The 25745-nt window shown below is 39.7% G+C and overlaps 1 protein-coding gene across 1 annotated transcript in view; it reads right to left on the bottom strand.

Annotated features, from left to right (window-relative positions):
- roraa (RAR-related orphan receptor A, paralog a) overlaps positions 1–25432 on the bottom strand; it is a 184269-nt gene extending 158837 nt beyond the window's left edge. Inside the window, exon 1 of the mRNA XM_080504568.1 lies at positions 25267–25432. Coding sequence (XP_080360694.1) covers positions 25267–25420 — 154 coding nt within the window. The 5' untranslated portion in view covers positions 25421–25432. The remainder of the gene's footprint in view (positions 1–25266) is intronic.
- Between the last annotated feature and the right edge of the window lie 313 nt (positions 25433–25745).

The raw sequence follows: 25745 nt of genomic DNA, 5'->3' as shown, positions 1-25745 counted from the left end.
CTCCTGCTGGATAAATCTCCACGGTAGGATATGCACCTGAGGCCACGACTGTACCAGAACAGTTGACTTTGACTTTTTTTTTTTTTTTTTTTTTAAAGTTTGAAGTCTCACAGGTGTGACAAAACTACTACTGTAATCATACTCAACTTCTAAATTACAACAATTAGGAATAAATAAGGGACAGAAAACCTGATATCGGGAAGTGTAGGCAGTATAGTCATGTGTATATCTACTGTACACTTCCCCACCTCCTGCTTGAGAGCTAATGGTCCAATGTAAGAGAGAAGAACCAGTTTTTATCCGTGACCTCCATTTCTTGAACTTTTGGCTTTAGAGCGTCTGTTTTGGGGTTTTTTTTGCCTCTCAGCTGCACTGCGTTACTACATTATCTATTCTACATAAGTTGAAGAAGACAGTACTTTGGTGAATTTGAATTGTTCTGTGTTTTAAGATTACTCCCCGGTGTGCACATCACAGCCCCACACCGTTAGCTTGGAATTCGAAGGCAAGCAGATTAATAAATCATAATCCCGAGCTCAGCACTGCTCAGTCACCTTTTTTGTTGCATCTAACACCCCAATTCCCAACAGGCTGGGCACAGAGAGGCATGTAAGATCTGTGCTGCTCAGGAGAAGGGAAACAAACAGGTGGTGTAAACCTCGGCGGGCCCAGCATCTCCGCACGAAGCCTCCCTGACTCTGTCCTATCAAAGCAGGTTGCGAGACCTTGCTGCAGTTAGCTGGTAGTCCCTTGCTATGCACACTTAGCGGCCTCTGGGAAAAGCACTCCAGGTGCTCATTGACTTGCATGAAGGCTGACTTTAGTTCTCACGCTGGTGCATTCAGAAGACTGATGAGCTGCTATTGATCTCTTGCAGAAGATGCTGTTTTCTCATGTACAAAGAAGATTATACACGTAATGGCAAGAAAAGGATTTGGCCAATTATCTCCACTGGTTATTATTCCAGTAAGCCAAAAGAAATTATTGCAGGAGAAACATTGTGCATTCCCTTCCTTGTTAACGCTGCCAGTGGAGGATGAATGTGAATCCACCTGATACAATGTGCCTGGAGTTTGTAGAGTAGACTGCTATTACCCATGAGTGCTGAAAGATGCCCAGCATAAGTGCGATGCCGTTTGCTTTCAAGGACACTTAGGATCCCAAGGTACTTGTTGAAGAGGAAGAATATTATTAACCCCAGTGGCAAGCCCTTCCATTTCTTCATATTTCACCGGCAGAACCGTCAAACCAATATATTACAACCGTTCTTTGAATGGTGAAAGCTAATTTGACTTGGGGAAAATTGTTCCGCATAAGGTCAATACAATGCCACAACAATGGCGGAAATGGGGCATTTTAAAAATAACTAGACAGGAGAGGAAACTTCAGAAACACAAGCTGTTCTTTTTTTCTAGGCCAGTATGCACCAGCTTGCCATGACTAGACACTTGTCTAAGTGAAAAAAGAGGAAGTAACACACTTTTACTTTAGAGAAAAGCCAGATGAAGGCTGATAGATGCATTACCTGCTCTTAGATTTCTGGCTCCATTGTTCACTTGAGGAAACTTTGTTGGACCTTTGTAGGTCTTCACTTTGTACGACCTTGGAAATTGTCACATGACAAATTTTTCATTTTCACCGACCAATTTCAGCTACAAAACACATTCAGGGAAAGTAGGACTGTTGGATTAACAGTGAACATCAGTGGAGGTGGCAACAAACTAAGTTCTGTTTACATTTAATCCATAAACTAGTATAAATTAAAGTTTTGAGCCCATCTGTCTGCCCAAAGGAATTTCAATGCTCATTATCCCACACTCAAAATGTGTGAGTGGCAAACATACAGATGAAGATGTAAAGCTTGTTCCTGCTGAGGCAATATAAAATAAATGTTTTTTTTCACCTGTATAAGCCACTGTAAATTACGAACACAAGTCACAATGCATCTTCTGGTGACCATTTATATTGGTAATGTCTACACTTACTAATACAGTATATACACACTATGTGAGATGTCGCTTGCAGAGAGTTTGACCTGCAGAGGGTCGCACAGAAAAGCTCCTGAGTACAACTCTGGAAATCATTCATTCTGTTAGTTGTTGGTTACGAGGACCAGATTTTTCCACATGAATTTGTGCCATAGTGATTCCTGGAAAAAAGGTCAAGAGTTCACAGAAATCCATCAGAAATACAGTCTTAATGATCAAAATTATGAACATACTGCAATCCTGCAAAATGTTTTCTTTTAATATCCAAGTTGAGTAAGATATGGAAGACCTAATCAAAATTGAAATCCAAACCTTAGAAATAATTCAAATTCACAGAATTACAATCCTCTTTTTGACAAGCATGATATAGATGATATCCGAAGTAGAATTCCGCAGTGACTTGCAAGCATGTTTGACAATTCTACATCAAATCCTGTTTAAAAGGTACTGTGTAGTATCATTGGATGTGTGGAAAAAAGCCAAGCAAAGTATGATATATCGCTTCAAGTGAAGTAATTTGAGGCTGCCAGTGTACTACAAGTTTGAAAATATAATGGAGAAAAAAAATCAGTGGGAGTGGATTTAAAAGGGAGTAAGATTAGCAGCCTCTCTGTAGCTCCTTCATCCTCTTCTGTCTGTGCTGTCTGAGCTCCAGGCGAGAGGTTCAAGGCTACATTTGCCATTTCTTTGCAAATTTAAATTAAAAATGCAATATCAACTGGCTCTGCCGCGTTGATTGATGTATTTTTTTTTTTTTACCAGTCCATTGTGAGTCTGTCAGTGTTGCCGAAGAAGAATGCTAAATCAATCGAAGGAGAACTCTTAATTTCTCCACCCTCTAGAGGCCCAAAACAATGGCAGCCAGGAACAGTGTTTGTTAATGTGAGGGGGGGAAAAAAAGAAGAGAAAAAAAAAAGACACTCCGGGTACTCCATTTAAACAATATCACCTCATAAGTAAGCAGTTAGTGTACGTAAGTCTTTTTTTTCTTCAACTGATTTAGCCACCAAACACAATTTAACAGCCATTTGGCTTCTGGCCACTGTTCACTCCAGCTCTATAGTCACTGTCGAAGAAAGAGACGCCACGGAAACTCGGAGCCGAGCAGGTGTGCTTTTACTCTTGTCTTTTCAGCATAGGACATGGCAGTATGACAATATTCTGTCTACCATCCTTAGTGACACAAGACTCTGGAGCTCCCCTATAATTAACCCTGGCTGAGCTCCAGCCCAGGTAGTGCAGGAGAGGAGGCCCACCGACTGCCAGCATGTCTGGCAGACACCATCCATTCCCCAAACCTGGAGATGATCCTGCACAGGAGACACTTTGACACTCTCTACCGCATTCGCGGTGGACGCAGCAGAGCCCCAGCCAACAAACCCATCTGTGGAAGTCATTATTAGATCACTGCTAAAGACTCAAACAAGACCCTCTTCACTGAAACTCAATTGTGCAGATATATGAAGCAATCCATACACAATATTAGTGTTCCATCAGCTTGTTCAACGAATCACTTGTTTCTTATACACAAGTAATTTTGGAGAAAGGAAATACCTTTGTGTTGGTCAGCTTGGCAAACCTGACCGGCTGTAAATTGGGTTCAACCAGGAGCCAGGAAACCTTGGTACAAAAAGATTTCAGTTTGGGGAGCTTTTTCTGCCTTCCCACGCCCATTTCCACATGCGTCACTTACAAAGTACCTCTTTTTTCTCGTAAATTATTTGCAAATTTTCATCCAATAATTCAATTTCAAAATCCAAGTAAAGCAGAGCTGCCAACTCTCACGCATCAAAAGTGAAAGGCAGCGTATATTCCCCTACGCTGTCACTTGCTGAGCATTTCAGTTCATATCTGAGTTCCTAAGAAATGTCTGACAAGATTTTGTTGTTACCAGCTGCTGGGATACAAAAAAAGAAAAACATTTTCGGAGGTGTTCATCATGGATAAACAGGCAGGACCAGAATATGTACCAAGTGTCCCTGCTCGGATATATACAATTCCATCTCGATGCAAGACTTCCACAGCATCCAGAGGTGCTGAGCTTTATTGTGCATCAGCATTTTCTAAAAGGACCCATAAGAGCTGCAACATTCTGGGTATCATCTCAGTCCTTGTTGGATAAAAGGAATCCATAAGCCCCTCATTGTTTGCAGTTTGACCAGGTGCTTGGCACATAAAACCCCTACATTCATCTGCCAAAAAACTGCTGGCTTACACACAAGACTTGCAAACATCCTTCTTGCTCATTGCTCTGAGATTGGGCTTAAAAAAAAAAAAAAATGTAATAATAAAATTGCAAACCAAAAGGGGAAATTGAATGAATATTCATATCAACTGTGTAAAATGCACCATTATCTTTTACTGACTCTCCATTGTTTGTCATGGTTTCCGACGACTCAGCTTTAGTTAATGATAAGCATGTCTTCACACATAAATCAAATTAATAACACACGCCATAAAAATAACAGCATACTCCCACTTTGTTGCTGTATTGGAATGAATAAGAATGTAGGGTGAACCAGGGTTTTGTTGAAAAAGAAAAAAGACAAGCAATCAATTAATATTTAATTTGTCTCCAAATTAAATATTGAGAGAACAGGAGGTTTTTTTTTCTTATTAGATTAATTTGAGTGTTTTTCCATCTACCACTACACCAAACCCTTTGACCCTTGTTGTTTTTTCGGATGTACTCTTCTTTCTAAATGATTGATTCGTGAATGGCTGGCTGCACAGGCCTGGCGTTCCATGCAGAGTTCCTGTTGTGCTGCGAGCATGGTCTGGTTTTAAGCGTCTCAAAATGTTTCTTTTATGATGTTTACTTGACCTCGTTCATTAAAAGAAGTTCCACAGATTAGATTTATTACAAGTTAATGTGAAGCCACATCAGGGGTGATGATCACATCTACATCTTTTCTTTAATCCCACAGCTCTGTGTTCAACAAATCCACAAACAATTTATTTGTTCTTTCCGGACTCATAAAGAAAAAAAATGAAAAAACAAAAACAACCTTGAAGTAATTTAACCTCATTAGACTCCCAATTAAAAGCTGTCAATTATGGATTTCATATGCAATTTCTTTGTATTTGTCTTTGTCATTTCAAAGTAAATTGGAGCCAAATATGATACAAACTCCCAACTTTTTTCAGTCACCATGAAACAAGAGGTTTCAAAAGTGAAGGGTGGGCTTTTCACGATGGCTTCGTGTTGAATGAAACAGCAGCAAAACTGTGGGGATCAAGCAGAATGTTTTAAAAAATATATATTTTTAAGAAAGTCACAATGAAAATAAATGTTATTAAAATATATTTTTTTAGAACGGCAGTTTTTTTTTTATAAGACAGCCAAACTAAAGATTTGATTAAAATGTAATTGTTATAATAGGTTATATACAGACAGATATTTTTGCTTCTTTGTGATCTCAATAGTACACGACTCCAAAAATACTGTAGCTGCGTTTCCCTACTTGGAATCAAAATATTAATTTAATCTATGCTGACCTTGCAATCGACTTGATCACCATCTTCATTTCAAATTTACATTCCTCAATTGCTGCTCAAATGCATACAAAGGAAGGGACTCTGTGATTTGCTACTGAACCTTTAGAAGGCAGAAACTATGCTTGTTAAGCTTCGACATGTTCAGCATTTCCAGTCGGGAGATCATTGTTGCACAAAATCAAACTCACTGACTCTTGAAAGTAGTTCCTGATATTCAAATCCTCAGATTCAAATTATCAAGAAATATCAGACATACGATGTAGAAGACCGCGTTAGGTGGTATCAGATGCATCAGTGATAGCAAAGTTAGAATGTAATTTCACTTTCCATTAAATACACTGCAGCATTAATCATTTCATGAAATGGATGTCTGAACCTGGGCTGTCGTTAAGGGTCAAACAATATCCAAATGTGTGACACGGGTTGAAACCGCCCAGTGCTCGGCAAATCAGCTGGGCACAAAATACCCTTCTGTTCCCACTGTCACCTCCTGGTACCTTCACGCTTTGTGGATATATCTGGGAGGGAGGGGGAGGCGGGGGAGAGCCAGAAACCAGGGGCTGAGGCCGAGGAGCCTGGATAAATTAGCCAAACCACTTAGGTGATTTCAACTAAAATTAGCAGTGCTGCCTGTGGGCTCCATCAATTCTGAACTTGCTCAAACTCTGACAAGCATGAGGGGGAACTTTCCCCCCCCCCGGCCTCGCTATCGAGAAGCTCCCTCTGTCTAGTATTTCTCTCTTTCCTCCTTAAACCCCATCGTCCCCTTTTCCCTCCACATTTTTACTACAGAGAGCTCCAATTAGGTATTTTCCTTCATGTCTTTCCTCAGTCCTGCACCAGCATCAGTGGTGTTTCAATTTAGGAGCAATGTCCTTGGTGTTAAAAAAAGATAACTAGGATCTCTGGGGTAGGGGAAAAAAAAAAAAATCCCTATAAGCCCTTTTTGCAGGTTGAAAGCAAAAAACAAATGGTGGCAGTGTTTAAAACCGTGCCGTGATTCATGTTCAAGGCTCACATCCAGCATCCAGCTCCGTGTTCACAGGTTTACACACAACAGTGCGGTAGCTGTGAAACATAATCTGAACAGAAGAAAGCACAATGAGCTGCAATTTCAAAGAGCTCTGTTTTAAGAGATGTTATACAAATATTAGCAGTAACGCTACAGAGATTCAGCTTTTTTTTTTCTCCCCCCCAAAGCAAATTTTGATTTGCTACTGTGACTTAATAAAATGAGAGAATAAATATATCCATGTGTGATTTTCTTAACAAGCAGCACTTATCTACACCTGGTTTCTCACAAACGGTTTTTATTTTCTCTTGAGAAAATTGGCAGTGAACAGAAAATGTCAGGTGCTCAAGAATTAAGTAATACCATTTTAATATTAATAATAAGAACTCTACATTCAATTATAGGTAGTCGAGGTACACATTTTTGGAACCAAAGTCAGTTAAAATACAAATCTCACACTATGTAGCAAATTTTATTTGTTGGACTAACTAAGGAATTGACAGTCAGACTATACTGTTCAGGGACATTGGCACCCACAGACAAGAAAAATATCACGTGCTAGTTCAGAGGCTTTGAAATAGGTCGGTCAGGTGGGCATTTCAATTTGACTTCAATTTGATTCAGTTCTATGTGTTTTATTAAACTCAATATTAAACTTCTGTTATTGTTGTAAAATCATGCAGGAAAAACTGAATAGACATATACTGTATGTGCTACAATGTTCAAACTGATAGCAGATTTTTATTGTATTCAAGTAGAAAACAGACTGGTCTGATGACAAATGTTAATTTTCTTTAATATTTCTTGAAGTTAAGACATTTTTTGGTAGACTGGTAAGACGTGATTAAAAACAAAGTTAATAAAAGACAATTTATGTCCATGTTCTTGACATTCCACACTAAAAGCCAAACCCTTCTTCTGAAGTTTTGGGGAAAACTGGAATTTGACCCAGACCGTGAGCCTCTCATAGCCACTGTTCAAAGATCAAAATGTCATTTTATAATCACACGAGACAATCATAAACCTTCAATAAAACAAAAGGCACTTGCGCTTTCGGTGTGATTTGGTGTCGCAATATGTCAAAACCGTGAGACGAAGACAATGGGAAAAACAGACGGGAGGTAGAAGTGTTGACGTGGTCCATCTGAACACGTGAGTTTTCAGACATGATTTAATAGTTAGTAGTGTCCTGTAGGAGTGTATGCTCGTCTATGAGCTACATTTTATTGCCGTTATGCTTGTTAATTGTCTCCCAACTACTACCATGCTGGAGTTGCTCCTATTCTCAGACATGTGGTGCTTTTGTTAAAGCCTCTTCTAAATGTAAACGTAAAGACTGGCAAAAAAAAAAAAAAAAAAAATCTCATTTTCCTGGTGGACGTAGAGGGTAATCAGTGAATTTTTATGCGGTCTTAAAAAAATTATAAATTCTGAATAATTTAATAAAGGTAAACATTAGGACATTTAATTTGAGGAACATCCCTCCATATACATATGTTTATCAAGTCAACCAAAAGGTTCAGGATGATTTTTTTTTTTTTGCACAATTAATTGCTCACTGTAGTTGAAGCTGCGGGGTGAACAGTACCTTTCATTGCTAATCAGACAGCAACTCATCAGCACTCAGACAGCTTTTCTGCTCCAGCAGAGCACAGGAACATGAAAACCCAAACACATGTGCAGCACACATACATTGAAAAAAAAACAAAACAAAAAAAAAAGCATTTAAAACGATACTGCTGTGACTCACTGAGAGCCAGACATGTAAACATGCATAAAACTGAGGACTCCCCAAACCCTGAGAGCATGCAGAGAAAGACATTTCATCGGAAATACTGCTTGGTTCAACCAGCCGTGCAGACTAAATTGACCTATTCTTTAATCGCTTTTAATGAAGACAATGTGAGCCCAGAGTGCCGCCGAGACCGCCAAACGCTGTCGCTGCCGTGGTGCTGCAAACTGGCTGCCACATAAACAATGAAGAGCAGCTGATTCTTAATTTTAAATTGTGAATTCCAAATCATTTCTCCCGGAGATTACCTTTCCCCCTGCAGACTCTCCCTAATTTGTTCAATTAATGGGAATGGTGTTCCAATTAGAATGTCAAATCCGAATGAATTTAATTTGAGATGAAACTGCCTGTGACAAGCGGTTGGTGGGAGATCTTCGACAATGGGGATAAATGAAGCTGTTATGGTAACGCGCATCCATCTCAGGGATTTTTTTTCCCCCCTAATCCTGTCAAGTGTCATTTCAACATGTTCAAAATTTTACTTTACATTCCTTCCCGAGCACATTATTTGTCTTTGTTGTCTCTCATAATCCAGACCTGTTCGTTCACCCTCTGTTTTATGAACTCTAGTCAAGTCAACGATGCTGCAGAGACAAAGAGGTTGAATGAAATTACAAGAATCTGATCACACCGACAACTGACTAACTTTTTTCACAATTATGCAAACGTTAACATCTATTATGGGTTTTCTTTTTAAATGAGCCAGACTAATACAACACAACACAGACCATTATGACCAATCAAAGGGTTAAATGAACGTTCCACTATGCAGTAGAACATTCGGGGGGGGGGGGGGGGTTGTGCAAAACAGAATTGTCTCTTGGTTTTTTTTGGTAAAGAATATATGATGGTCGCTTTAAAATTTGCTAAATAATGTATTCTCTGAGAAAACTTTTTAAGTTCCTCCATCTGCCTGACGGTGGTTGGGTATGTGCTTGTAGTAACTGACAGCAGCACTACGGAGGCTCGCAGCGTTGCGAGATGACTCGTAAGAAGCCGATTAGCAAAGACTCACATAAGAGATGTGTCAGACACTTTGAGTTACTTGTAATATTTTGAAGAATCGAACACATTAGTGTAAATAGGCTACATTATCTTCACTTTATCACCTCCCAGTTGAATGATTATTCAGGGTGGAGGCAGCAGTCATACAAACTAAAAATCACCACCATGGGCTCAAAGTTTGAAAGAATGTGAGCGTAGTTTTGGTTTGGTTACCTTCATATTTATGAAAGAGAAACTTTGTACAATTATCGTGGATGGAAACGGTGCATCCATTATATATATTTCATATTTCATGATTTCAAGCTCCATAAAATGGAACACTGAAAGAATTCAAGTGATGCATTTGTAAATGTATTAAACTGTATAGATCAAGTTCTCCCATAATAATGACGTGGGATTCCTACCCTCGCTATGCAGTTCACTCCTCCAGGTCTCAATGTGAAGTAACACAGTTACATACGTTATTAGAATTCATTTTGTTTCACCCTCCATCTTCTACAGGGGCAGGATCTGTAAAAATGTAAGCAGACAAATGTTCTCATCTCTACTGGGAGCGTCTATTGGAGGACATTTCTCTGGGAATATGCGAACATTCTTTATTCGGCATAACAGCTCCTGCAAACCTATTGTTATGAGTTGACAAGGTGCTCCACGGAAGCATGTCAGCTCTTATATCAAATTCGCCATTCTGACCTTCGCCCTAGTTTCAAAGTGGGGGGAAAAAGGAGTGCATGTTAAAAAAAAAAAAAAAACAGGGTGGGAGAGGGCTGGGGAGAGAAAAGACAGGAGAAGTTATAGAGGGGAGATTTCCAAGGACGACTCCAACTTCCTAATGGAGTCTGCAGAAGGTGGAGACTGGTACCCCGGTGAAGAGGATGAGAGCAGGGTCAAGGGCAAGTAATCAGATTACTGGCAGCTTTACTGATCCAGCGTAAAGATACGAGTGAAGCAACAAGATACCTTGCATAGATCACCTATTGTGCAGATTTGATAGAAAATACCTTCTGATCTGTATCCACTTGTCTGTACTTATTTATATTTCTATCCTATAGATCCTTATCAGCTCATAAAACCCAGTTAATTTTGATGTTGCAAACATCACACTGCTAAGCCGATTTGCAAGTGCATCTCTACAAGACTGCTGCTACAGGGAAGTGGACAGTGCGAATATCTTTTTTCTATAAATAAAACATCAACCAGGGGAACGTAATTCTTTCTGCATCCTTTTATGACGTAATTGTGTATTTTGGCAATTCAGGAGATGAACTGATACAAAGACAAAAAAAAAAAAAAAAAATGCTTGCCAGCGTTAACGTAATGCAACCTTCAATATGCGTCTCCAACCGCATTTTACGGTCGAATGCACTTTCTACACTCACTTGTTCACTTTACACAAAACTCTAAACGCACAACACTTTATCAGAGGCGATACAAAAGAGTAAAAAGGAAAATCTCCTTTGTCTCCTGTTATTTCTGGCTTGACAAAGTGCTGAAAATGTCACCATTGCAACACTGTCTCCATATGCTTCCAGACATCATCAAAAGACTATTTTTACTTTTTATTGGTAAATCATCAACTTTAATTTGAAAGTAAAACAAATGACAGACGTTTCAGCCCCTTGGCGCACCATCATGTGGGCAGGACAGCAAAGCCAGGCAGCCTGACGAATGCCCAGCCAAGGCAAGCTGGAGGGAAGTAAAAGACACTCCTCCTCAAACGGGCCCGTCAGCTTTCAAAGAAGCAGCCATTAGTGAGTGCTCATCAAGCGGGAGCAGGGGCCCGTCCATTCCCCCGGAGAAGCGGAGCAAACGGCGGGCCACAATGCCTCTATGTGGGAGGAGGGAGTCGGGAGGACTACAGAGATGAGCCCCGGACCCAGTGGTGTTTCCGAGCGGAGTCAAGCCGTACGTCCCCGGCACGCTCAATTCCCAGCCCAACTGTCACTGCTGGCACTCAATTCAGCCCCTTCAAGCACATAATCTGTGCTCGTATGGCTGTTAAACACCACACTCCCCGGTCCTTCACTCATTCCGTGCCATGGTATTGTTGTGTCTGCCGTCCTTCTATTGTTGAGCCATTAAAGGATTTGGATGGAGAACCATTTCTCAGCATATGGTATCTTGATCAGTGACAAGTAAATGAGATAGAGACAATAAATTCTCTCTATACACACACACATATATATATATTTATATATGTATCTATGTATTTGTCTGTCTTTGTTTATGTGCATGTGTGTGCAAACTTGAAAAAAAAAAAAAATGTGGACCTGCTTGCAGTGCTATTACAAGGACCAGACGAGAGCCGACTGATTCTTGCAGGTTGGAGGAGCTCGCTGCATTAATCCTGGTGAACACAGTGGGGTCTTAGGTGGCACGGTGCCACGCCGGAGATTCCCACTTACGGCTATCTCTCCCGATGACAGAGCGATAATGTCACATGGGTCCAGGTGAGCAAAAAATGGCAGCCCGCTTGATGCTCAGCCGGCTGCTTTAATTGGCTAAAACAAAGTAATTTGAGTGCAATATGGGGGGCACGGGAGGGTAAATGATGGGACAGAAGGTCATCGCTTCACTTTTGCTCTGCTGTGTGCCATCCACCAACACTCCCAGCATGTGCTACAGTTAATATTGAGATCTATTATGCACTACCCTTTCACCATCTGCTTCACACACACCGAGAACCTGTGCCACGCACGTTATCGAATTAAACAAGAAAGAAAATTTGTTTTGCTGCACTGGATGTCTTCTTGAAAATGAAGCTGCATACTTTGATCTCCATGGATCATAAGACACTCGGAACGTTACTGATGGTTGGTAAATTGTGGCAAATGATGTAACATCATCAAAGCAGCTTTTAGTGCAGCACAAAGCACAGAACCTTTTAAAATAGCCCCAGTATCCACAAAACCTCTTACAATCATCCTTCAGCCTAAGGTGATATTTGCTTTGTCTGACCAGGTGTCAAAATCCCCAAAGTAGATAGTTTTCAGTGTTTGTACAAGAAAGAGCAACCGCAAAACATGTTCAGAATAAAGATGTTCTGGCAATTCTACTTGTGATTATGTGATTACTGACTAAAGAAACTGATGTCTGACAAATACTTTAATCTGTAAGAGGGAGGAAAGCTCCAAAACATCCATGTGGCTTAAGTAAACATCCAATTTAACACGTGTTCCTTATACTTACAGTGCCACCAATTTATACATGTAATTCTGTATGATGCACCTTCTTAATTAAAGTGAGACTTATGGGCTGAACCCTCTGCCAGCTGACATCAGGATACAACTTAAAACAGGTCACCAGTCCATCTCAGAGCCGACACAAAAAGATACACACACATGCATGCACATGACTACAGGATGGGCAATTTAAGTATGTATTTGTATTTTGGGGGAGGAAACTGAAGTACTTGTCCGGTCAATAGGAAAATGTGCACATTTCTGCTTTTGTTTGTATTAACCACTAAAAAAAAGATTTGAAATTAAGACAGCATAAATGTAAAAGGTTTAAAAAAAAAAGAAGAAGTTCTGAAATGTTCACACTCAAACAAGACAATACTGTACTACATAAAATAAACATTTTCAACTTTCAATCCAAAACAACACCTTATGGAAGCGGAAAAAGATGTCCCACTGCAGATATTTTCCAATTTTATACTGCATAGAGACAGCATTTCAACAACACTTGTATATCTGTGTTCATTTGGCCGTGCGTCTGTCTTTGAGTGTGCACTGAAGCACACACGAGTGTGTGTGTGTGTGTGTGTGTGTGTGTGTGTGTGTGTGTGTGTGTGTGTGTGTGTGTGTGTGTGTGTGTGTGTGTGTGTGTGTGTGTGTGTGTCGAGATACATGATGCACCTGTGTTAAACAAATGACCCCCATTGCCAATGTGGGTTTTTCCCAGGTGTGGCTGATGCATGGATCATGTGGTGCAGAGTGCTCGGGGCCACATCGGCTCAATCGTCCTGGGATCATCTCTGAATGTGGCCCTGAATTTGCATTGAGTGAAGGAATGGTTCGACTCCTCAACGCAGCCTTCAATGCATTTGAGGCGCAGGGGGAGGAGTGTGCTGGACCAGCCCCCTGCAGGCAGAATCAGGTGTTATCTGTCTGACTGGGGACACCACCATCAATCTCTCCTGTCCACTTTACTTTGCCCAGAATCAAATCAGCATAGTGTAGTACATCTGCGCTGACAACATGCACACAAGATAAGCAATCGACTGTGTCAAAATCTTGCCATGTTTGTCTGATGTGTGGAAGGGAGTCGTGATAATGTATTTATCATTACATGCAACTGGTTCTGCGTCTCAACTATCAAAAGGAGGTTATCGTAAAACACAACGCTGCTGTTTTTTGTCTCCCGACCCCTTGCGTGCATTGAAATATCAGCCACAAAATAAAGGTCTTTTTTGTTAAAGTAACCAACATGTTGGTTTCATTCTTAATTTTTTCATTGCAAGCTTTGACATTGAATTCAGGTAGAATTGGTCGGCTCAAACCCTCAGTCAGATGTAAAAACGCCAGAGTATTTGGTTCAGCATCTATTAAACCTCTTACACACCTCATTCTCATCTTTTCAAAACACATTGCCTGTGCTGCTCCTCAAGGTTCAATTTTATGCTCAATCTAATTTTCTATTTACATGCGCTCTCTGCTTTCAGATCAACAGGAAACAAAATCATGCATCCTCTGCTGCGTGAACAGAGACATGCTTTTCACTATGAACTCTGGAGAAACAAATGCATTTCTTAAAACATGGCATCATTTTTACACAATATGAATAACTATGGTTATGGTGCAAGTGGGGGGGGGGGGGTAAAGTCTTTCATCTTTTGATATTTTCATGATCAATCACGCGTCTGTTTCATTTCTCTGGCTCATTCAAAATTTAGCATTTATGCTTTTAACTAATTCAGGCAGACAAAATAGCATCAATGGACATGCTGTTCTTTTCACTGGTTAAATGTTGAATGAAGGACTGATCTGAAGATTTCACCATTACTTTTACAAGCAACTGAGGTCTGGCCCCAAGCTATACTGCAGACCTTAAAGTCCACTGTGAGCTCGCCTGCAGCTCACAAGAGATTCTCCTTATTGCCGGGGAAAACGCTTCAGTTCTTCAAACTGGACAGGGCCATAATTAAACCAGACAATTTAGGAAACATATGCATGGCTTCCACAACAATTCTGTTAAACCACTGAATTTTTACCACCGAAAAACTCCCCAACAGCCTTTGAAATGTAAAAAGGAGGCAAACAGCAGCACAAATCCCCACATCATTCACATTAATCATGAAAATCTGAAATAATACGGCACTTAAGGGTCTTGTTTGGTGCGCCCCAGGGTGCGGATGGCAGCGTTCACACTCCCAGGAATGAGCTGCACTCATTTGTGCAACACAGCATTCACACCAGTGTTTTTACTGGACTAAACATGGTAACCTATTGAACACTTTGAAAATGTGATTGGTCTAGTGAGTTTTATCCAAATATCACTTACAGAAATAAAAATAAAAATAAAAAAACTAAACTATGGATCTGTCCCCCCCCCCCCAAAAAAAAAGGCTGTGTGTGCTCTGGGCCAACAGTTTAAAAAGTGAGACATCCAAGGGAGAATCTCAAAAATCCCCTTAAAGATGCAAAAAGAAGCAGAAGGTGAGAATGGAAGTGATAAACCTCTGTTGACACCTGGTCTGTATGATAATCTGATCTGTGTATGATGGCTTGGAGTTTGAAAGGCACTTTGTCCAATTAGAAGTGTGCAGCAAATTTCCACCTGCCCCTGACAGAGATGAAGTGGCTCTTTCAGAAGACACTGTGGCACTGAGCCAGCAAAGAGAGCCCAAACACTGCAAGTGGAGCAAGCAGAAATTAATGAGCATCACAAGCCACACTTGTTTAACACAAGATGACACCGAATGAATACTTCCTCGGTTAGACTGTTTTATACTATATTTCAATTACAGACATACAGCTTTTAAAAGGACATTTTGCATCAACAATTAATAATAAAAGGAGAAGAGTTTGTGTTTTTTTTAAGCTGGATATGTGCAAAATATTTGCTAGTTTCTACGAGAGAAAAAAGGGCGTCGTCCTTCAAGCACTTGTATGTAAAACTTCTCTTGCAGCATTCTTAAAAAAATAATCAACAGGGTGAGAAAAGACTATTTTGACTCTCAAAAGCTACACGCAAAAGTGGCTAAAAGTAGATTTTTTTTTTTTTTAATCACTCTGACAACTTTCATACATAACTGATATTTTTCAACTGAAGTCTGAACGATCATTCACATTTCATCTCGACTTTCACATTATTGAATGGCACCAGCATCATAATTCTCCATCTTAGGAGGCGAGAAAATGCAAGATCCCATTTTCAAAACACATACCTCCAGTACACAGGTATCAACCACTGATACACAAAATATTTCTGATTCATTTGTTAAAGAATTCGTAATGTCCATATTTACAGACTTCACCATTAACACAGTATGTGTGTTGACTCACATAGCATTGGTGTTCATTGCTCCCTTCAGAGCCATACTTTATTTATACTGTAGTTTGATGGCGGTTGCATTGAAATTATAAGATGAAATTTATATCTTTGCAAAAATTGTATTTGAGCATTAAGCCCTACAGAATAAATGTGGCCAAATACGTTTGTGCATCAGTCTGACGAAGGACTGCCTAAACTTTTTCTTCTTGAGACCTACTTTTAAAATCACCAGGTCAAAATTAATGAAGTCCAAATATCACAGCAAACACCAAAAACATGGTGGTTAACTATCTTTTGAAGAATGATAATACATGAAAGATTCACACAAACCCATTCCACGAAAGTACAGTAACACGTTTTTCTCCGCCTCGATGCTAAAGCAACCCATTCAACACACAAAGAAGGCTGCATCTGTACAATAATTATATATTTTACAACCCTATAACACCTTATAAATCATACACAACATGACTTAAATAACTTAAAAACCAAACAAAAATCCTAATATGCGATAAAGCCTCATAATAAGTTAATCGTGTAAATGTGTAAGGAGCGCCTGCAGTGTGCTGGTATCACCCTCAACCAAAAGGTTTTTTATCTTCCTATTTCTGTGCGTCTATTTCAGTCTGTCACATAAAAATAGGCTTTTAACAACCGAGCACGGCGTTAATTATTGCCCCTTAAGTACGGCATTACTAAAATAAAGCTGCAAATATTGATTGATCAGACAGACGATATTTGTCAGTGAATAAGGATCGGAGAGTCGTACACGGTGAAGAGTGACTCCGTCTTTCAATCACTGTCAGAAAGCACAGCAGCAACGCCGCATTGATTGAGCCCCATCGTGCCACACTCCGTCTTAGTAACCCTTCCTAAAGCAATCCATTCACAGACACACGCAAGAACCAAATATTCATTAGTGACTGATTCATATTCAAAAGCTGCCTTTTGAAAGCAACAAAAGAAGCTGAATAGTCTTTGACAGGCACGTTACAGTGATTGTGTGACATACTGTGTGAGGTAGGAACAATTGTGATCATCTTCTATTATTCTGTGAGTGGAGAGTTGTGTTCACTGCTGTTGTCTGCCAGATGAGAACATTTGTATGAACAGCTAGTTTGTTTAAGAGAGATTACAGTGTTACGAACAAACAAAATGGACCGTTTCATATTCTCACATTTTGTCTAATTACACAAATATTTGACACGTTCATGTCAACAGAACTAGTAAAAAGCTATCTTAATAAGACAAAATCAATAACAACGGGTATTATTTAACTACAACTGCTCACTAGCCCTTGGTAAGTGGCAAAAAAAAAAAAAAAAAAAAAAAAGGAGAGACGGCTGCAATGTTAATAATTAGTTAGTTCTGCGCTCAAAAAATTCTGTCCAACCTCACCAGATTTTAATCAAAGGCTGAAAATAGTAGCTGATTGTAATCGGCACTCAGAAGTCACCAGGGGTGTTTGAAGAGCCCGTCAAGCCTGCGAGTGGAGCTAATTCGATTAAGTGGTGGCAGTACCTGGAGGGGACGGATCTGTATCTTTCCCTTTTTTATTTATGAGATTAAGTTGCGCTTGTTATTCCAATATAAATAATCAAGCCAACAGAAATGACACTGATTTTCAAGTTGTTTTATCTCTCGTGTCTCCAAAAGTTTTTTTTTTGTTTATTTCAGGTGACAGCTAAACTTGGTGAAGTGATACCGTAGCAGTAAAAAAAAAAAAAAAAGAACTAACTAAAACAAACATGTGGTATGTGTGCTTTGCCATCCTCAATATTGTTAGCTTATCTCTAAGTGATAGAATCAAAGAAAAAACAATGTTTGTACTTCAGAAAAAATGCTTTGTTCTTGGAACAGCTGTTTTATTTGTTTTTTTGTTTTTTTGGGGGAAAATTCAATGATGGATTTGTGAAAATGAGAAGTAATAACCTCCAATGTGATGAAATAGCATTGCACAGATTGAGGAAAATTTAAAAAAACATACTATTCCAGCTGATGTTAAGCAATTTTTGAGTCCATTCTGTCAAGTCTTTAATGTTCGACTGTATTTAAAGTGCCCTGAGAAGACATGAGTGCACACACTGTTCAATTACATTACTACTCTAATGAAAAGAAAAAGCACATAGATTATTCTGCCTTGTTTCCTTTTGTGGTCACAACTCTTTCCTTGTGCAAGTCAAGCAACAATAAGCAATGGATAGCTCCATTTTTTATCAAAGTAAGATGTTACATCCCCCCCTCCCACTCAACCGAGTCCTTAAAGCATTGTTGTGATGAGGCCCTTTCAGCACAGAAAGCAAGATAAATAACAGTAAAGAAGCTTGTCTTGAGGTGTGCTGTTTGAATAACACACTTCAGATTTTACAACGCAACCCCTTCCTGTTTTAAAGGAGACACACGCATGTCACGAGGCGGGGGGGGGGGGGGGGGGGGGGCAAAAGCACAACTCTACAAATTGCATGGACAAAGTTAGCTGATAACAACCAGAAAACTAAACATTCCATATCTTACATATTCCGCCACAGATTAAAAATATTAATTTGAGGTACACCGATGACTCTAGACTGCCCCTCGGTGTGAATGTGAATTTATAGCCATCTATTTTCTGTGATGGACCCTGGACAGAATCGAGTACAGCTCCTCCAAACCCCGGCTTGGATGAAGTGGTATAGAAGACGAGTAGATGGATGGATGGATGGGACTTCACACGCCACACATAAGCATGATTGTATGCATTCAGTCTGATTCTGTTCAAAGGCGAAGGACTGATGCTTTGAAAGATACTGCAGGTCAAAGAGTGCTAAGACTCTCTCTGTGAGGGGCTTACCCACCTTCTCGGGATCGTGGAGATGTGAAAGGATTGGCACCAGATGTAACACAAAAAAATCCTCGGAGTGAGGCTTTAGACCCCTCTCTCCACCTCTTTCCCTTCAGGCCTCTTCTGAGGGGCCCTTTTCATATCAGAGAGGCACAGAGCAGCACTGATCCAAGCAGTGCGAGTACTTAGGTCACAGTGTACCACATTAAAATTAGACTCCTTTAACGCCCTCCAATAATGCATCTGGAGTATTTCCGGTCATAACTATTCAAAAATATCCATCAAAGATACAGATTTCTGTAAATGGGCCATAGATCTGAGCTATCAGTCACCACTGGAGACTTCATATCAAATCTGGTGTCTGTCACCAGTTGAAATTTCCTCGCCAGCCCCAGTTAAGCCACCGGTGATTCAAACTCCAAAATAAGTTGTCCCACGTGAATAAAACTTTCACAGTCTGTCTAGGTTAAGTATTTTAACTTGGTTTTGTATGTATAGATTTTTAGGCTATGCGAATGAAACCAGAAAGTGTGTTACGCCACCAAAAATATTTTAAAAAAAAGCTCAAATTGAAGCGGCATAAACAGAGCTACAAAAGTAAATATGTGGTTTGCATTCTTGTGGCAGTGTTTTAGTTTGAGTGTTTTGTTTGTAAAATATTTTGTTTTAACTTTGCTCAGTATTTAAAACGTTTATCCAAAAATAGTAAACACTCTTGTATAATAGTGAAACCTACAGAAACTATTTGTAGTGTACTTGTGGGATAAATGAAGAAAAAAAGATCCTCTACTGATTAAAAGCACAAGGATGTCACTTGAATTCTGGCCAATTGGATTTGATTTGTCATATTAAACTAAATAGAAGTGCTTGAAGCTACAAAGTTAACTTTTGAAAAAATGTTGGTTACATGAAGACTGGAGCTCCTGAGTCATAAACTTATGTTTCATAAAAGCAGAATCCGATCCAAAAACCTATCATGCATCCTTTTTTCTTTTTTTTTAAATTTCAAATACAAAACGAGCTTCATTGTTGTTTGTATTTTGAAATGAAGTTTTCTATTCGATTTCGTGGCAATCCTTTTGGTAGAAATTAAAAAACTAAGTTTGAAGTATTCATATCCGTCTACAGCTAATCATCAAATCTAATTACAATACTTTCAAACTGCACAGAACAGACATCTAAAATTGCTCCAATATTACTCATATGAATGAAGTTGTGTTTATTTGGCCCTGTTACTTGGGGTCACCGCAGCAAGTCTCTGAAACTTGCACCAGTTTTTACACAGGATGTCTTTCCTGCTGCAACTAGGATATGAACCCAGGTCACCAAACCTGAAAGTCAGGACTGAAGCCAATGAACAGTGAATAGTAATTAAAAAAAAAAAAAGGTTAAGCCCATGCGCATCTTAAGTCACTGCCATATCAAAAAAAAAACAAGCAAACTGATCATAAGCACAATGAAGTGATCATTTCTCTCATTAAAAGGGCTTAAAACATCTTCAGCTTGAGCACCATGTGGGTTAAACATGCAATATATGCATGCGAAATGTTAAAAGGGAAGATGTTAACTAAAGAATTAATAATCATGACAAAAGTCAAGGAGATACAGTGCACTCACGGCATGTCCTTGACACGTTTTGAATGAACTTGTGAATGTGCACCATTACATAAATTGCAGGGTAAATAGTAGAGTTTTAGTAGAGTTATGATTTCAGCCTAAACTTCACCGAACACATTGCAGTCAGCAGTTTTAACCTTGTTTTAACCTCAGAGAGATTCAGTTGGGACTGTTTTGCATATCAGTGTGTGTGTGTGTGTGTGTGTGTGTGTGTGTGTGTGTGTGTGTGTGTGTGTGTGTGTGTGTGTGTGTGTGTGTGTGTGTGTGTAAACCAGCAGTTTTGTCACAATAATTGATATTTTAGGGGAAAAAAACTTCTTATACATTTCATAAAAATGTGATCATACTTTGTTTCTGAGACCAGGAAAAACTGTCTTGATGTATGTTGGTGCCGTACAGATGGAGGACAACATCATGTGGAACGACAGCTGTAAGTCTGCTGTGTTCACAGGAGAGCTGCGACGATATCAAGAATATTTTGGTCTGTTATGAGACTATATTGTAGTACTCCTTTTTTTTTTTTTTTTGTCCGATCATCAAGTTGAAAACAATAATAACTCTCCTAGAAGCAGTATGACAGAGCATTTTGAACAGTAAATAGAAGTGCAGCATAAATATCAAAGAATTATAAAGTGAAGTATTCCAGATTATGCGAGAATGCATTTCAGCTTTTTAAATAGTAAAACAGCACATTAAAAAAAAGTCTTCGAAAACTAAGCTCAGCAACCTCTTTAGACATCTTTATTTTTTGGATGCACCTAAATAAAAGAAACTCAAGTTGATTTTGTTACTAGTTCTTCAAGGAGATCATGCTGCAAGATCCCCTATGTATGTACGTATGCAGAAATTCACCCACACAGTATAACAGTTTTAAAGTTACTGCTACCATAAGTTGCAATACAACACTTTCACTGGTATTTACATTTCAGTCCCCACTCAATAAATTCGGAAAAGCAATGACTTCTATTGAAAAATCAAAGTGTTTGTGTTGTAACGTCGTCACATCCAACTATAAAATCTGTCACTGTCACTGTTCAGCGTTTTCCTTCACCAGTAGCTCAGTCAGCTCATCAAGAAAAAAAGAAAAAAACATGGTTGATACGATTTTTTTGTTGTTGCTCTATTTATACAATTTTTTTTTTTAATTTTGCCTGACAGAAACAAGTGAATCTCAATTGATGCATATTTTACCTTGTACTTAACCTATACTTTTACCTAATACTCAACAAATACGTCCTTAGATAACTGTTCAAATGAAATTGACCTTTGAAGCTCATAAGGACAGGAGACCTTATTGTTCAAAGGCAGCGTTGCCACAATCGAAACCAGGAGCAAATGTCAGCAGATGTAACAGCTCAGTATAGAGGCGAAGAACGAACCGAAAGAATGGGCTGATGGGTAAAATTTTAACAACGTTAAGTGTCTGACAGCTACCAATAAAAGACTTGATGGTATTATTACTTCAGCCACACTTTACAATTGAAATCACAAGAGGACTGAAACTCAATATGATGTTATAGGCAGTCAGTCAGAAAAAAAAAAAAAAAAGAGAGAGAGACATAATAGAGTTCCTCTCCTGGATGTGTCCGAGCTGTAGGCTCAGCGATCAGCTTATACCTGTATCTTCATGCTCTCCAGCGGGCAGAGAGCCGTAATTCATTGAATTTGAGAATGCCACAGCCACAATAATGCTGCTGTCCACTCGAGTGGTGCGCAAGCCCCTTGCCAACACCTGGCTTTTTGAGATTTTGTGTGAGACGTTTAAAAAAAAAAAAAAGTGGAAATCCCTGCACCTCATCCGTCTTGTGTCAACCGCTATATAGAGGCTGCCACTTTAGTTCTTCCTGCAGTCGAAAATAAAACAGGTGTGTGTTCATTAAGAAGACGGTCTTCATAATCTGACTTTTTATTATGGATTGAGACTTTATTCTTCCCCAAAACTAATACTTAAATATGCCATTTGAGGCAAAACATCTTGAACTATTCTCCACTAACCGCAGCACACCTCACTTTGCGACAGCTTTCACAATTTTCTAAGTGGCAAATTTCAGATATGCACCATAAGTGTTCTTTTTCTGCATGTCAAAGCAGAGTAATCCTCAAACGACTGTCAATGTGAGTGACAACAACAAGTGTGTGTACAGTATATTAAGTCGAGCTCAGCAGTTCAACTCAGTCTATACTACACTACCAAAACACACACTTTCAATATTAAAACTTGACTTGAATAATAATCTACTCACTCACATCAGATCTGCGGCTTCCAGTTTCCCTGTACACTTTGTGAGGTTTTAAAACCTCTGCAGAGACCATCACCTTACATAACCGAGCCATCAATATCGATTGTTTCCAAATTTGACAACGGAGATCTTGCCCTATGAAAATAACGCACTTTCTTCTTTCCAGTAATCATATCCACCAGCCCTTCAAGGCCCGTTCTCTGACCCACTCAAGTCTTACAGCAGAGCTCCTGCTGAAATAAACCCCTTTCTACTTCAAAGGTATGAGCACTCAGGGTTAAAACAGGAAATGTCCTGCATGCAGGATAAGAAATGTGCATCCTTAAAACGTCTAATACAGGTGGTGTAATAAAAAAAAAGGAATTAAAAACAAAGAAAACTGTGTCTGACGCCTTTCAGGTGTTGCTTTCTGTGGCTGTAGCCTCAAATACTGGAGCTGGTGTATTTGATTGTAATCCTAAAAAAGCATATTATGATTCTGTGACACAACTGTTTTGTTTTTCATTATTGTTTGAGTGGTCTGGTGCTCAAATGTGCTGCAGCACTCACTGGCTGACATTCATTTTTAACAGAACATGTATATTATAACATGAACACTTTATTCAATAAAGCAATTAAGCCACCAATTTTTTTTCATGAAAGCAAGCTTTTCTTCTGCTCTCCTGCATGATGAGCTCTATAAATATTCCTGTTATTACATTTATGAAACATCTCCTTTGTGACCTCTGCTAAGCCTCTTTTAATACAATAGACAGGCTGTCCTGATGCTGTGATGGTGTGTAAAACCACTCCAACATGGGTGAGTATTTGGATTAGATGGAAAATCACACCAGACTGGTACTGTGGCGTTGCTTATAGACGCTGTTTATATATCAATTTATTAAGAGTTTAGCTATCGAGTAATCAGGCTGGCTATGAGACTGAAAAAAGGCACAGGAGAGAATGAATATATGTGAGGTGCGTTTTGACTTAAAATAAGTTCTTAAAAAGTTTGGGAAAACTTTTCTGTGAACTCTCCCATGCTAATCCACCCCCACCCCACAAAAAACAACAACATTCTTATATTTTATTCAAACACCAAAACTTAAGTTTCAGTGCGCAGATCCTCCTGTTAAACAGCAAGGATCGCCCGACTGCTTCTTTTTTTCTTTTTTCACCCATTCAGCATTACATAACAGAGCAAAGGCGTCCTTTTTCCTGTCTTTCTCTTTCCCAGACGCACTTTAATCCTGTATATAAAGGGTGGGGTGAATATGGGTCAGCAGGTTAGGAGTGTCTGAAAGTCAGACTTTAGAGGAAAAAAAGAGAGAGAGAGACAGAGAGAGAGAGAAAGAAATCAATCCACAAAGAATCTCAACTACCTGTCTTTGCCCCGCTATTACATAAGCGCTCCGGCTTGTGCCAGCCCACAGTCTCACACACACACACTCTCACACACAGTTTCCCTTCAGTTGAAGACACACTCGATAAAGTGCAGCGCTTGTTTCACATAAAAAAAAAAAAAAAAAAACACAACCTCGGTGACAGCGGGTGAACTATTTGGACAAAAAAGAAAAAAAAAAAGAAAGATCTGCTCGATGGTGATTTCTGCTCTTCGGTTGCGCGCCTCTGTTTATGGCTAAACCTGTTACATAACCAGCTTACATTCCACATTCACCATATCACACTCTAAATATAACCTTGCGCACAGGAAGAGTGCGCACAAAAAAAAAAAAAAAAAAAAAACAAGCACAGAGAGAGATCGATCAGTGAATTATTAGTGGTCACATCTACACGGACCGTGTTGCTGAAGTGTGTCCATCACAAGAGTCTGCTGGTGGAGAGAAAGAGCAGAGAAATCACTATTTCTTTTGAACTTGGGTGAGCCCGGTTTGTCTGAGCTGGAGACAGCAGCCGAGAGGGGGTGTGGTTAAATACTGTCTTGTACTGTACAACATGGACGGGACGTGATGGGATAAATCTGGTTTTAAAAAAATAATAAAAATCGTATAATATAGCCACACTTTGAAGGGAGGCGATCGATAAACGCACACACTTTAGGCTTCACTCCTCTGACCACGTGACGGTCCAGTCGCATTTATATTATATAAATAAATTACAAATGTGCAGTGCTTTTTCATGCCTGAAACAGTGTTTGCTGCCACTAAACAAATTCCAGCTGCCGGGGCGTCTTTTTTTTTTCTTCTTCTTCTTTTTTTTCTCCACACAAGGAATAGTCTAAATGTGTGAGCAGGAGATGTGAAACAAACCCGAGGCGGACGGCGCAGCGGAGGACACGTCCCTACAAAGACGAACCGGGACTTGATCGATCAAAAACTGAGCCACAGTTTCCCAAAGTTCACTTTCAACACTTTGACATTATCGCGTACGGCAGCGCGTGGATTTGTCGCCGGTGTTTGGCGCCGGGAGAAGGTCCCGCTGGTCGAACCGGAGTTCCTGGATAATTGATTAATGTTGCAGTCGAGAGTAAGAAAAAAAAAAAAATGTGACATGTGTGACCGAAGCACCCCCTTTATGATTTGAGCTGTCAGTGGAGCCTGAACACAAGCAACGCACACGCGAAGCAATTATTACAACCAAGCGCGCACAAAATAAAATAAAGACGCCGCGTTTCTGCTAAATAATAAGGCACGTCTCCTCCCTTGCATGCCTGAATTTTAGACAATGTGCATGTATCCATGAGGACGCGATTTAATTCATGTTGAAGTTAAATAAATAAAAAATAAAAAAAAAGGAAGAAGAAAAGAAATAACCCTCGATTGGATGATGTTCCTGTATGAATGTGATCCGCTTACCTCTGTTGGTGCTGGAACAGGTCTGCCTCCGAACCGGGGCTGGATGGTCCGCTTTCCGGAGCGTCTCCAGGTTTACCGGGGTTTCCCTGACCGGGGTAGCCGGCTCCGAGGCGCTGTTGCCCGGGTCGCTCGCTGGATCTGGAGGGGACTCCATGTTGAATCTGAGATACACTGTTTAACTACCACTAGTACTTTAAACTAATTCTGTGCGATCTGTGAGCTCCGACACTGCGCCTTGCTATCTAATTTAGACTAGAAGTAAGAAATGAGAAATGCGAGTGTGTCTGGAGGTGGGTGTGTAGGTTTGATTGTCCACTAGCAGCGCTAGTGAGAGCTCCAGTCATGCACACTGGAAAGGGAGAGGTTGTCAATAGCCGAAGAATAGATGTAGGCCTGAAAGTAATCCATGCAGATCGACCCTTGCGCAGCTTTACATGGGAACAGCAATATTATTATTTTTTTTATTACAGTCTCACACC

The sequence above is a fragment of the Blennius ocellaris genome, assembly GCF_963422515.1.
Source record: "Blennius ocellaris genome assembly, chromosome: 11".
In the NCBI taxonomy this organism is placed as follows: Eukaryota; Metazoa; Chordata; class Actinopteri; order Blenniiformes; family Blenniidae; genus Blennius; species Blennius ocellaris.
Note: the sequence above shows the minus strand (reverse complement) of the source record. Positions and strands in the feature narration are given on the sequence as shown.